Source organism: Balaenoptera acutorostrata, chromosome 17, assembly GCF_949987535.1.
Source record: "Balaenoptera acutorostrata chromosome 17, mBalAcu1.1, whole genome shotgun sequence".
Classification (NCBI taxonomy): domain Eukaryota; kingdom Metazoa; phylum Chordata; class Mammalia; order Artiodactyla; family Balaenopteridae; genus Balaenoptera; species Balaenoptera acutorostrata.
The window spans coordinates 69,133,140-69,148,227 of NC_080080.1; the positions used below are offsets into that span (position 1 = coordinate 69,133,140).

Consider the following 15,088-nt stretch of genomic DNA (forward strand, 5'->3'; position numbering starts at 1 on the left):
CACTCTGTTTATAATGGGATTGGGAAGCTGACTTTCTTGCATGTAAAACTGAAAGGCAATGTGTGTGGCCACCGAGAATGGCTGATGAAAGGTAAAAATGAGTATGGATCAAGCAAATTAATCCCTTAGGTTCAGCATCATCAAAGAGTCCACGTGCCTTCACCCAACGCACCTGAGTCCATCTCATCGCTGTGAAAATACGAGCTGCACTGGCTACTGCAGATGCTGGTGAAGGAGGTGATGGAATTCCTATTGCTGTTGCAGTCGCTGCGAAGAATGAGGTACGTGTCACTTCAGCAGTGCATCTGGCAAAGTTTCCCTGCCACTTCTTACTGGATAAACTTATTATGTCACGGTTATATGTGTTAATATGCTTTATAGAAATTTATGAGAAAGATAAATTTGTTCAACTCACATTTTATCTTACTTTAAAAGAAAGTATTTTCAATTCGATCATATTTCAAATTTTCTTGTCATATAATCTAATCATAATTGAATTTTAAAACGCATAGCTATTTACAGGAGTCAAACCAAACTTAAAATTCGTTATAATCCATTTGATGGTATATGCCTGTAGTTGATTTGCTAAGAGTGACAGAATCCTGTTTCAAGAGCTCTGCCATTCAACCCTTTCTAGTAACTTAAAGGATAACTTATTAATTGCACTCTGAGCTCCCACCCCTCCCCCGCCCCGGGAAGATGGCAACTCGTCTCCACCCCAGAGCCCAGCACAGGACACCACACCTGCTAGCTGCTGGGTAATGATGAACATCAAGGGAAAGAAAGCTAGAAATGTCTATGTGTGAATATGGACACATGACAGATTTCAGAAGTAGTGCAGGAGACATAAATATTTTTTTCTCTCAGAATAAGTAAAAGGGACTTATTTAACTTTAAATGTACATTTAAAATTTCTATTTTACCCTAGAGAGAACCTGAGAGTAATGTTAATTATCTGATAACTAGAATTTGAGGGAAGAAAGTATTTTTAGATCTGTCATTTCCCACTGGAGAGAAACCACAGGTTCTTATTAAAGAGCATACTGGTCTCCTTAGAAGCTAAAAGTAAGTGAAACGGTAAAAGTGGTTAATTTGTTTTATATATCATTAAATTTCTAGGAATAATTAACTCACGTATTCATTAAAATCCTTTTCACATAGAAATTGGAATAGTAGAGTGGTTAATAAACTGAGAGCCAGGCCACCTGATTTCCTAGGTAAATTATGTAACTCCTGCGGGCCTCAGCTTCCTTAGATGTAAAATGCAGTTAATATCAGAACCTGCCACAGAGGGTTGTGGGAGGAATTCCGTGAAATCATCCTGCTTCCCCTTGTGTCTGGTAAGAATATGTTTTTAATGTTAGCTATTAGTTTGTGCTAAACATCTCTGATGAAACAACTTCGATTTAACGATAATTACTAAATATCTTTTCATTGTAAAACACTGTATAATAAATAAGAGTAAGAGAGTTTTTGTCTTCAGTTAATGTAAATAAAACGGGAGGTTCTGAAGCCGGACACTCAGCATACGTGGCAGGTTGCCACAGGTCTCAATGAGGTTCCAGGTGACACAAGGATTCAAAGGAGAAAAAGCACTTTCAACTAAGGAAGTTCATTGGAAGAGCCATCATTTGAGAGTCTGGTAAGAAGAGGACTCGACAGAGTTTGGAGGGAAGGTGTTATGGGTTGAATTGTATCTCTCCCTCCCCCGCCCCTAAATTCATATGGTGAAGTCCAACACTCAGTATTCCAGACTGTGATCTCATTTGGAGAGAGGGTCTTGACAGAGGTAATCAAGTTAAAATGAGGTCACTAGTGGGGGCCCTAATCCAGTATGACTGGTGTCCTTATAAGAAAGAGGAAACATGGACACTGAGACAGGCTTGGAAGGAAAAGGATGTGAAGAGACAGAGGGAGAAGACAGCCATCTGCAACCAAGAGATTGAGCCTTCCTTCCCAGCCCTCAGAAAGAACCCAACCCTGCTGACACCTGGATTTCAGACTTCCAGCCCTAGAACTGTAGGATAATAAATAAATTTCTGTTGTTCAAGCCACCTGGTTCTTGGTACTTTGTTACAGCAGTCCTATCAAAATTGTACAGAAGGCATGCAAGGGAAGAAAAAATGCACAAAGCTTGTCACAGAGGTGAGCACATGAAACTAGTTCAATTAGCTTGAATCACAGAATATAGGAAGGAGGAAAAACAAAACAAAAAGAACTCCTATTCACTACCCAATAGTCTAATAATCAGAAACAGATATTCAAAAAAAAAAACCTGTTAATATAGGCACAACTTGTTTATTTGCCATACGTGTTACACAATCCATAAGAGAATAACAAATCTCCTAAATTAGGTCCACTCGGTTGGAGAAAAAATGTTTTTTCCAAATTACTCAGATTATAAAAGGGAAGAATTTGCAAGACAGTGATGTCTCACTATGCTTTGTCTGAGGTTGGTAACAGCCAGCGGTTATTTTGTGGGAATAATAAAAAAAACAACAGTCAAAAATTTTTTCAAGACCTATGTGGAAAATACAGAATCCCATTTGACTTGGTCGATGAGATGAGTTTCAGGAATGAATGAATTACCTGTAAGAGTCTCTGTTGCTGATGGTGTCGTGACCTGAATCTTCCTGCTCATCGCCTGCCACGTTAAAACAGACGCGTTTGCTGTTTCTCTCTCCCTTCTCGTTGTCACTGTCTGTTGGGACTATGGACTCTGATGTCTTACGTTCTAATTTAGGAGAATATGTTATTGAAGACAGAAGGCTGCAGTGGGATATAAAAAAAAAAAAAAGAATAAGTGCACATTTTCACACCGGCGGCTACAGATAACTACCTTGCTCACTGAATATGATAGGCTTACAGATATTTCTAGAGCTTCTTCTAGGTGTCACCTGAAATTAATACCCTGTTGCATAAAAAGCCTGTCATGCAAAGTTCACTCTTTCCTCTCAGAATAAGTAATGGAAACAGCACACAGTTTTGATGAGAAAGCTGTGTTCAAATCCACGTTCTGCCATGGACCAGCTGTGCTCTCCTGGCAAAACCGGGATGGTTCTCTTTGACATCTATGAAATGTGGATAATAAGAATAGCTACCCACAGGACTGCTGGGAGAATGAAATGCACAGAACATATTGCTGGTACTCAACGGGCATCACCTCGCTCCAGCCATCGTCACCACCACGTGAAAATACCTGAGAAACTTTAAAGTGGATATTTATTTTAATATCCAAATATTAAAATAAACACTAAATGGGTTTAAACCTCCTCACTGGCTTACCTACAGATGTTAAAATCCCATTATCCCCCTCCGCCTGCCTTGGGTTTCCCCCAGGCTTTCTCTATTTGTCAGGGAGAATATCGTGTGGACAAACCGTCCTCACACTCATGCAAACAGGAGTCCTGCCCGTCCCGAACCTAAGACGCTAAACAGCGTCACACACAGGTGAGGACAGTAGGTAGTGGGGCCACCCCAATACCATCCACAACCCAGTCACCAGGAAACATCGTGAATCTGCCCAAACGCAAAGCTCTCCCACTGGGCTCAAGGCTAAAGTACACTTTCAGACTCTGAATCGGCATAAAACTTGATGCAGACTCTCAGCAGCGCTGATTCCACCAGGCTAGACTTGAATGTTTGGCTGTAAATTGTTTCTTACAGAACTAACTCAAAATGACACAAAAATGGAATCAGTCTTTATTATCAAACAATGTGTTATAGAATTTGCAAAACAAATTAAACCATAACTGAACAAAGGGCCCGGGCATGGTTTCTCCAGCCCACAATCATCTTCTCCTTTATTTACCAAATACCAATGACATGCTGTTCTAGTCAACAGCACATACGCACATATCTTGACACTCATTTTTCCATAGCCATGTCATGTTTATTTTATTTCAAGACCATGAAAAGATCTTCTACCTCTTATTTATATCCCATCATGTCAAACCCAATGCTGTGCAGAGTAAATATTTGTTAAGTCATTTCACTAATGAATTAATTAAACACATTTATCGGACCATGCATTGCCCTTGGTGCTGTGTGTGCAGCAGTTTACAAAACAAACAAAAGTCCGTGCCCTCTTGGCGCTTAAATTCTACTGGGAGGAAACAAACAACGACCAGATAAGCTGTATAGTGTATCACATGGTGACAAATGGGAAGGAGAAAACTTTTTAAAAAGGGAATGAAGCCAGGGCTGCAACTTCAAATAGTGTCATCAGGTAAGGTCTCACTGTGAGATATCTGAATAATATTTTGGCAGTTTATAGTTTTTAGACACCTGGGAAAATCAGGGAGTTCTGCTAGATTACTCAGGGCCCTGCAAAGCTATGAATTATTTTAAACACACTTTTTCTATTTGGAAAGATATGTTTATGTCTCATAAGACAGACTGTGTATTTCTTCACTCCCTCCATCCAAAAGATTAAAGCATTAGATTAACACCAATTACCCAAGCTGCACGCTGCACAGACAGATGAACTCTTGACTACCAAAGAGGAAAGAGATGCAGGAGTTCTCATTCTGCAAGGCGCCCTCTGTGCTCTATGGACCTTTTAAATTAGGAGTCATGGGGGCTCAGCATAAACATTTTTTTCAGAGCTCTACGAATTGTGTTCACATATTTGGTTTTCATTTTAAACAGCTGCAGTCATGCTTGCACTGACCCTGTGGGAACAAGTGTTAGGCTAACAAACAAATGATAGAAAAACAATGTTTCTGACACCACGTTTTTGCATAAAATTTCTCGATTTTTAAAAGTAATAATAGAGCATAAAGCTTAATATTTGTGCTCGCAGAAATATTTTCCTTTACCTTTGCCCGTATACAGTGTTAAGCTCCCTCTGATAGTGTGTAGGTCTGTTGATTCTGAATTAACATCCTGAGCTGAGCACCATTTCCGGTCAATCTCCGCCAAATGCCCTTGATGAATAAAGATTTCTGTATATGGTGGATTGCGTCTACCTGTGGTTTTCTATTTAACTGAGATTTAAATATCATCATCATCCTCTTCAGCACAGCTAACATTTGTTGAGCTCTTATGCCAGTCACTATGCTAAGTACCTAACAGGTATTAATTCATTCAGTCCCTCAAACCACCTTATGAAGTGGGAATCCTCGTTATTATTATCAGTATTATCATTGTTATTCTCATCTTAGAGATGGGCTGAGTGAGACACACTCATATACTGTGCAAACTAAGCAGAACACCCCTCCCTGCATATCGCTCACCCACTCTGGAGGGCGAAGGTGGTCATGAGTGCCGCCCACCACATCCCAGTTCTCCGGGACTCATGACTGGCTGGCTCCCCTCTCCCTGGGAGGGTAGGAATGGCCACGGGCCTTGCTTTCGCCAATGCAGTGTGAGTGGAGGTGACACGGGTCCCTCCTGGGTGGACGTCTTCATGCAACCGTGCTCTCTGCCTCATTCCCTCCCTGCTGTGACCGTCAGAGGCGTTCCAGCTGATGCGGCTTGGCCAGCCTAGACCTGAGTGAGGTCAACGTGGAGCAGAGACCCCAGGACCCAGTGGGCATGGAAAGTGAGCAAGAAAGAAACTTCGCTGTCTCAAGTCTGAGAGGCTTTAGTGTTTTGGTGAACATAACAGTGAAAGGGGTAAAAACCAGTTGCAGAGGAAGCAGGATGTCCAGAGCAGGAAGACACGAGTGACCGGGACTCAGGGGATGGACTGGGTCCCGGGGAAGCTGGTACCGTCTCTCCACAGACCGGCCACCAGCCTGACACCTGAGTGCCTAGAAGGCCAGCCACGCCGGCCTCAGGAGCAGGCCTGACCAGGCAGGGGTGCGTCACGTTCCGGGATCAGAAAGAGGCTAATAATGCAAGAGGAGCTCAGAGAAATGGGTTTGGAGAGGCGGACGGGGGCAAATCGTGTAGAAATGTGCAGGCCACGATAACGCAGCTCCCATTATTCTAGTTGCACTGCAGTGCCAGTAAACGGCTTTACGCAGGGGACTAGCACCATTTACCTGTACAGATCCCTCTGGCACCTGCTGAACGTAGAATGTACTAGATGGAGAGGCACAGCTGGAAAATTCTACAGTGGGTACTAGGGAGGAGACTATGGTGACCCAGTCTCAGGTGATGGGGTGGACACATTCTGAGGTATGACCGGCAGGACTTGATAAGGTACTGGAGGTGAAGGGAAAGGAAAGAGAAGAATCACAGATGCTACCTAGATTCTGGCTTCATAAACTGAAGAGATGGAGAATACTTTACTAAGAAGGGGGACAACCTTGATGGGGGAGGGGGCAAAGCAGATTTGAGTATGAGGTCAAAGTAGATGTCAATTTCAGAAACAAATTTAAGTTTGAGGCGTCTGTGAGACAGCCCAGGGTTTCATAACCCAACTCACAGATGGATTGTGAGAATGAAAGAAATCAGTGCATATAATCATATAACTGTGCCCGGCACATGAGCCCCTATAATACATGCTACTTTTTATGAAACTGTGCCCACTTCTCTACATTTACCAGAAAAATGCTTGGGAAAACCTCAATGATAATTCCACCACCAGCCCTACCGTTCCTATCTGTAACCCCCCAGCTCACGAACTGTCCTACAATGTGTTTTGGTTGTCACTCAATCCTGGGACATGTGGCACCTGCAAAATGAAGTCTATTCTCAAATTTCCTGCCTTACTAGCCCCCAATACTCTTTATTCATTTCCTCTCTGTGAGAATACACAAACGCTGAATTTTAAAACCCTGTCAAAGGTTCTGGACTCTCCACGAATTATTTTTTCCCTTTACTTATATCTAACATCCGAGCGTCATTAACCAGAAAATCACCCATTAAAGGGCTAAAGTACCTAGCTTCCTGAAATGAAACAGGAATCACAAAATCTTGATGAAATTCATAACATCGCCTTACTTCCTGTTACTACACAGCACATCTGTCTCTAGTTCTATCTTTGGATCTGAACAAGGTAGGAGGATTTAGGGGAATGCCTGTGTGTCAAAGGATGTGTTCCCAAGTGACAGGAAAACCAGACTTCACAATTAGGCTCAGCACCAGGACCTTTCACAGGAATGAATGACTCCTAGAAAGGCTAGCAGGGAGATATTGTGAGGCAATTCTCTTAAAACTCGGCACAGCGGCCGAGATCTGCTTCTCCACTCTGCAGAGGCATCTATGTTGGACCAAGAATAATTTCTACATGGTGAGAAAACTGTTTAGTAACTAGCTTTTTAAATAATTTGTCAAGCTCCACTGCACTGCAGTGCTTCTGAACGGGGCAATGGGCATCCAGACACTTGGACAATTGCACTGTTTTAAAGTGATTACGTTACACACTGAATTATGGTGGAACATATTTAGATTTAGAATTAAATTATATGGTGCACACAGAGAAGACCAAGGAAGTTTCTCAAATCATTGGCTCATTTCATGTCACTTTCCTAATAAACAAGCACAGCTGGTAAAGACTTTTCGAATAACAGAGTGGGGAAATCACAAGTAAAAATAGGTAATCCTTTTAACTAGCTTTGGTTAATAAAAACAGCTTAACCCTCTTTCTGAAATTAGTGCTTTAAATATAAAGCATTTTAAACCAAGTAAAGGGAGCCCCTTGGCTCTAACTATTTCCTTGAAAATATATCTACATTAGCTGAACGTAAAAAAAAAAAGTCAATAAATTAACAGAGACAAACTCTGGACCATTGCCAGGAAGTGCTGGGTAGTCAATGCATTAGAGAGCCAGTCTCCAAGGCAGTGTTCACTCACGCACATCAATAATCCTGCCATTGACAAAGGACTCATCTGAAAAGGAGGAATAATAACTCTTGGTTTAACTGGAAGCATGGGATTGGTCCAGATGCTCTCCTAGAATCCCTCTGAGATCTAGGATACATGATTCAATGCTACTATCCATTGCCTTATTAATAAAGAGTCTTCCTCTTGAACCTTCTGAATACTTCAGGGGAAAAAAGAGACTGGTTTCTAAAATACAATATAACATATATGATAAAATCAATTTATTAAATAAAGCAAAATATAATGTCCTAAAATATTAACTTCTCTGTCACAAGGTCATTCTAAAACAATTCCAAATATCATGCATTTGTTTAAAAATAACCACCTGTTCCCTCAGTAAACCTCAAACTGTTTAATTTGTCTATGAATGGGGTGGTCCCAATATAATACACCAAGTGTTATAAGTAATTTTTAAAAACTAGTGTATTAGACAAAGGAAAACAGAATTTCAATTCTAAATTAACTCATAAAAATGTCAGAAAGCAGTAGCACAGTAAATAGTAACTACTTAAAGATAATCTTAGAAATATGGTGCACTAATATGGTAATTTTGATCTCTAAATTTCAAAGATGTATAAAGTAAGAGATCATGTCAATTAAAATTTCATTATTGTAATGTGTAATTACAACAAAGCCTTAGAATAAGTTCTAAATATTTTATGTGAAATGTGAATTATCCATGGAAGTAGGGATGATGTGTGTGTGAACTAAATAATACACATTTGACAGCCATCTAAATCTGCAACTTCATAAAGGGAGTACATTAAAAAGAGGAAAATGGTCCTTATACCATTTTCAGATTTTTCCCACTATGATATATTCAACAATTTCAATCCCCTGAATGATAAGCAAGCATGTCAAGCCCTAGGCTGATTGCTTTTCATATTAATTTTTATATTTTTCACCACAAATAGATAATTTGTTATGATTATTCACCCTCTTCTATACATGAGAAACTGAGCTACCCCAAATCCCATTCTGCCCTGACTAGATGTGAAGCATAATCACACTCTATGATGTAGCAAACCATCCTACAGAGTTCAGGCAATTCTCCAACCTTCAAATTCTTGAATAAGAATCAGAGTTGACCTCTGGAAAAATTTTATTCAACTCCTTCCTCTTCTCTGTTCTTGAAAAAAGATTCCAAATTACTGGCACAGCGATTTGGGTACTTCCGTAAAACATTAATTCAATCAGAAGAGAAGAAAGGGTGTTGGTCATTGCTCCTAGGGTCACATACTTTTGCTTTTACTCATTTAACAAGTATGTTAAGGATTCGGTATGCTTTACATTTTTTCATAAACATCTGTTGAGTGCCTATCCACCAAATGCTGTGCTCTGGTCTGTAAAAGGTACACAAGGAAATCCCTATATGCAGTTTGTACTCTTTCAATCATATTGTTCAATTTAACATTTGCACACTGAAACTTAGCGTTTTCTATATGAAAGAACCTTGTTGTTCTCTTCCCTGGTATTAAATGCTTCCTTAAAATACAGATCTACAGAATTGCCATGTTTTCTCATTTTTAAGGTGTTGGCATGAAGAGGATCTATACGCTCAGCAAAAATTCCTACATTTTCAAACAGTAAAAAGAATAATGGGTATTCAGGAGTGCCATTTCCTACAGCTATTGTATTAGGTACATTTAAAAGTACAGTAAATAAAATGCTTACTCATCTGTTTGACAAACACACATCTCCACCTCCTTCAGTGCAGTCTGAAGTTTGCCCAGCAGTTTCTGATAGATATCTTGGGTTTCTAAGTCGTCTTCTTTCAACAAATACCGGAGACCGTGCCCATCTTGCTGCCCCAGAGACAGACCTGAAGGGGCCGCCATGGTTGTAATCGTATGTTGAATGTACACCATAGGGCTTAGTTTTCCTGAGGAGTTGAAACCATTCCATAGCAACAGTTATTACCTTGAACTTACAGTAGCAATCCAGAGCCATTCATTTTAGACGTCCAAGCTTACAAAAGATAAAATGCCAATCTAATGTTGCATTTAATTCAGGAATTAAAGCTTATAGGGAGTTGTGATTAAAAACGAGGAATACAGTTCGATTCCACGTCCCACTGGGATGGCATGGGATGGTACTCTGCATCCCTTGCAGGTGCTCCTCCACTATTTTTCTCATAGTTACAGGGCCATCTCAGATGAGTGATTTCACAGCAACATGAGCTGTGCCTATCAGGCATGTAAGGAAGACAAAAACAATCATTCTTCTTAGAGGAAAACTAATGAAAATGTGTAACTCCATTTTCATTCTACAAACACTTATGCATAATTATCCAAATGATTAGCGTGAGGAATCCTTTCTTTATAAAATTTCAGACTTGCTGACATGCTAATTTCAGGGATGCAGGAATAGGTATAATTGCCTAAGTTACATGTCATAATTTGATAAAGTTGAAAAAGCTAACATACCTTGTTCCGATTTATTTTCTTTATCATGAGAATTATGCTTCCTGCTATCCAACTGAACACCAAATGCACTCCCCAGGTACGTTGATGTTTTGGGATAAGAAACTTCCATCACATTGACATGGCAGTTGGTGGGGCAGAAATCACTGCTGTGCAGTGGGGAGATTTTAGATTTGGCCTGTTTAAAGGTGGGCCAGGCTCTATTCTTCAGTACACGAGAAAACTGTAGATGAAAGATGAAAGAAAAAGCAGTTGAATGCAGTGATAATTCAAACATTTCACTCCTGTCATCCATAGCAAAATCAAAAGAAAATTAAAACATGTCAACTGCAACGGGTGAAATAAATGACAAGCTGTTAGAAATTAAGTCATTATTTTAAAATCCACACATTCTTAGAAAAGCAAAGCAATATAGGCAGCAAATGCAAAGGATTCTTTTGAAACACTGATTGCAAGTTAAGCGCTAAAAGGGATGAATTCAAGTGATCAACACCACTTACTAGGACTCACATCCACAGGTTCCCCGCAGCTGAGAGTCAGAGAGAGAAACTGAATCAGCGTCCTAGGACACCAAGCTAGCAGAAGGTGCAAGGTGGCAGAATAGGGTAGCTGTCAGGTCAAGGATGGAAGAAGATGGATTATTCCAAACATTGTCAGAAAGCTGACCCAGACCCGAGTCTGTGAACAGGTTAGACAGCAAAGCTTGGTGGTGGGGACCCCGAATGGCAGGACAACAGGCAGAACAGACTTTCCTTCCCACCCGGGCCTCCTGCTAATCACCGCTGAGCTTTGGGTCAGGGGCAGCCTGAAGACTGGCGTGGACTCTGCTTCTGTGCCATCAAGAAGAGTGATGCTCAAGGAAGTTACACAACTTGCCCGGACAGCCACTCCCCTACTTAAAACCTTGCCATCCAAATCCATGGTCTACACTTGCGATGGTCTATACAGCCTCCCAGAGTCCAATCCACACCCGGTTTATTTACCTCAAGCTCTCTTCCCCTTGCTCCCTGTGCTCCTCCTGGCTTTCACTCAGTTCCTCTCACATACCATCTACTCATTCGAGGTCTCTGTACAGGCTGTTCAGTGTGCCTGAAATGTTCTTCCCTCGTTTCCAAACTTACTCCTATGCATTTTCAAGTTCTATGAAATCATCAAGGGGCCTTCCTTGAGCCCTAGTCTAGGTTCAGTTTTCCTGTTTAGGTGCTAGGTTACAGCACCCTGTAATCCTCCTTACAATTATGAATAATTTTCTTTTTATTTATTTATTTTATTTTATTTATTTATTTTTGGCTGCGTTGGGTCTTTCTCTAGTTGCGACGAGCAGGGGCTACCCTTCGTTGCGGTGCGCGGGCTTCTCATTGCCAGGGCTTCTCTTGTTGTGGAGCACAGGCTCTAGGCGCACAGGCTTCAGTAGTTGTGGCTCACGGACTCTAGAGCACAGGCTCAGTAGTTGTGGCACACAGGCTTAGTTGCTCCGCAGCATGTGGGATCTTCCCAGACGAGGCCTTGAACCTGTGTCCCCTACCATTGGCAGGCGGATTCTTAGCCACTGCACCACTAGGGAAGTCCCATGAATAATTTTCTTATTTCTCTCTCCCTTAGCAGATGGTAAACTCCATGAGAGTGATGCTTACATCTGTCTTGTGCATCACACACAAGCATCTCATAGAATTGAAGTGGATTGTAGTTTCAAAAACAAAGGACTGAGGTGCTTCCCTGGTGGCGCAGTGGTTGAGAATCTGCCTGCCAATGCAGGGGACACGGGTTCGAGCCCTGGTCTGGGAAGATCCCACATGCCGTGGAGCGACTAAGCCTGTGAGCCACAGCTACTGAGCCTGCGCGTCTGGAGCCTGTGCTCCGCAACAAGAGAGGCCGTGACGGTGAGAGGCCCGCGCACTGCGATGAAGAGCGGCCCCCGCTCGCTGCAACTGGAGAAAACCCTCGCACAGAAACAAAGACCCAACACAGCCAAAAATAAAATATAAATAAATAAATAAATTTATAAAAAAAAAAACAAAAACAAAGGACTGAGAGCCACCAGCTCCCTGTGTTTTAGTTATGTCGTCCCCATAACTGATGTGATGCTGGGCAAGTCCCTGTCTCTTTGTCATTTCTAGTAAAATATGGAATGTGGATTAAATAATATCTATGCTCTCTTCTTCCTTGGAAACTATAACCAGATCCTATCTATTTATTCCACTAGTAGAGTAGTAATCTGGACATTGAAGAGAATAAAAATTAAGACTACTACCGGTTACTATGTAACTTTTCTAGGTTAAATTCAAGAATAAAGATGTGATATCAAAAATCACATCTTATAAGCTCACCATTAGGATATGAACTATCTTACAAGTATATTAAACTGTGTTTTCAAATCTCATGTCAGAAGCTATGTATCTCAGCAAAGGGCTAGCACATCGTAGGACTCTAAATAGAACTGGACTGAAATGCAGGAATCTATTAACAAAATTACTAACACATTTGATAATGATACATAGTGAAAATAGGCTAAACACTGAGAGACAGGAAGGCATTTAGAGAATTCCTGAATTATCACTTTCTCTTTATTAATAAAGCAACCGTGACCTGGAGACTTATCTCGGAAAGACCTAGAATTTAAGGCCAGATGAAAACTTTCACTCAGCAGTTCTTTTCCACTGTAGTTGCAGGATAAAAATCTCAGAGAAGGCTCCCACGGCACAAAGACACGGAGATCGATTTTATTATGTCACAGCATCCATGGTAATAGGCAGTTACCCTTCTCTTGCTTTCTTTCATTTTAACCAATTATTCATTCATTCAAAAATATAAAAGAAGCATCTATTCTGGATCCTGTGCTATGCTGGAGACCCAGCTCTTGCCCTCATAGAATGCACCGTCTAGTAGGGGACACAGGTAAAAACAATATTATATCACCCTTATATATAACAATTATACTATTACAATTATATGTAACATATATGTATAAGCATATATACAACTGTATATGTGTATGTACATATGTAACAATTATACAATAAATACGATAGCCAGATAATTAGAAATTTTGGTAAGTGCTGAGAAGGAAGTGAACAGGGTGATGTAATGAAGTATCTCTAGAGTGATCAGGCAGAGGAGGGGGAAGATTCCCTTTTCAGTGGGACCCAGTTCCTGCAGCTTTCCGACATCTATCTCAATACAAATGTCTTCTATGCCCTCTCCCCATGCACTCAGAATGGTGCATAGCCACATGTCTGAATGTGCCTAGTTTCTTTCAAAGAGTAAGTGGAAACTTCTTTGATAAGAGCCTCTCTTGGAGAAGGAAGAGCCTTATGAAAGCAGTGCTGTCTTCCATCCTGGGGTATCCCTAGGAAAGGGGGAGGGGGCGAGGGGGGCCCATAATCATGGGTCCTGGAAATGTGGATATATTTTGAAGATCAAAATGTGCTGGCAGACAGCATGCCCTGCTATTTAATGGTGAGCTCTTTCTGAAACGCAGACCTAAAATGCGGAAGGCGGAGTTCTTGTACTGACCGTGGTGGGCACGTGACAATGCTCTGATCATGCCATACGGTAGTAAAGGGCCCTGGAAGTGTGGACCTGTCATCTTCTTTAGCAACATCAAATGAAACACTGAGCTCACTCATCTGCTTTGGAGAAGCTCACAAGGAAAGACAAAAGTTCTTTTCCATAAATAAAAAACTGCAGTTTTGCAATAAAGAAACGTACAGGGTATGGGATGGGGGTGGTGGGAATGAGTTGGGATGGGAAATGCTTTAGACCTATTGTGGACCAAGCTTATTACCAGCTTCATTCATTCATCCAACAATGACCTATCCAGGGTGCTCTAAACCAGGCATGGTTCTAGGCACATTGGGAAACAGTGAACGAACAAAGATTCCTGCCTTCTGGGTGGTTACATTCTAATGAGGGGAGAGGCAAACAATAAACACAGTAAGTCAAAGTCAAAGTGGGACTTTGCCACATGAGAGGTTGGTGAAAAAGGCGGAATCAGCATAGGAGACTATGAATGGGCCACGAAGAAAGGACAAAACCAGGATAGGTCATGTCACAGAAAACTGCTTAAGAAAGGTACAAGCTCAACTGCGTCAGATGCTACTAAAACAAGGACTACAATGACCACAGTGAATAAGCTTTGGCAAAATATAGGTCACCAGTGACCTTAGAAAGGGCCAGTTCAGTTACATGGAGGGAACCAGAGCCCACCTGCAGTGAGCTGAGAACGAAAGGTGAGTGAGACAGCAGGTGTGGACAGCAGGTGTGGACAGCGAGTGTGGACAGCGGGTATGGACAGCAGGTGTGGACAGCAGGTGTGGACAGCGAGTGTGGACAGCGGGTATGGACAGCAGGTGTGGACAGCGGGTGTGGACAGCGGGTGTGGACAGTGGGTGTGGACAGCGGGTGTGGACAGCAGGGATGGACAGCAGATGTGGACAGCAGGTGTAGGTAGCTCTTTTTAGGACAGAGATCAAAGATGTGGAAGAGGAGGTGGAGAGGAGTGTGGCGGGCAAGGGAAATATTTATCTTTAATATAGATATTAAGGCAAATTTGTGTATTGACAGGAAGAAGTCATTCTTGGAAAAGGAATTTCAGGTTTTCAATGCATTGGTAGTTAATTCATGAATTACTGAGCATGACAACAAGTTTAGATCCAATTACAGTCATTTGACTACAAGTCAAAAAAAAATACAAAGGTAAGCTATTATTTTGCAGACAGTCTCCCATTTCAATGAAGTGTAAAACCCCACTGGCATGGACCTATAAAAAGTTTGTACCGGGGGAAGAGGACATGGGGAGAGATTTTACCCACAGTTTTCCCAATCCATACATCCATTTGGGGATTATGTGGCATTAATAACTAAAGATACTCAGAATAGTCAACGTAAAA

The 15,088-nt window shown here is 41.4% G+C and overlaps 1 protein-coding gene across 6 annotated transcripts in view; it reads right to left on the minus strand.

Moving 5' to 3' along the window:
* The window catches only part of PREX2 (phosphatidylinositol-3,4,5-trisphosphate dependent Rac exchange factor 2), a 279,824-nt gene that overhangs the window by 106,771 nt on the left and 157,965 nt on the right, over positions 1 to 15,088 (minus strand). For all 6 annotated transcript variants that reach the window (XM_057532388.1, XM_007185025.2, XM_057532389.1 and 3 more), the window contains 4 exons: positions 10,203 to 10,422; positions 9,451 to 9,658; positions 2,590 to 2,769; positions 173 to 267 (listed from right to left, as the gene is read on the minus strand). In XM_057532388.1, coding sequence (XP_057388371.1) covers positions 173 to 267; positions 2,590 to 2,769; positions 9,451 to 9,658; positions 10,203 to 10,422 — 703 coding nt within the window. The remainder of the gene's footprint in view (positions 1 to 172; positions 268 to 2,589; positions 2,770 to 9,450; positions 9,659 to 10,202; positions 10,423 to 15,088) is intronic.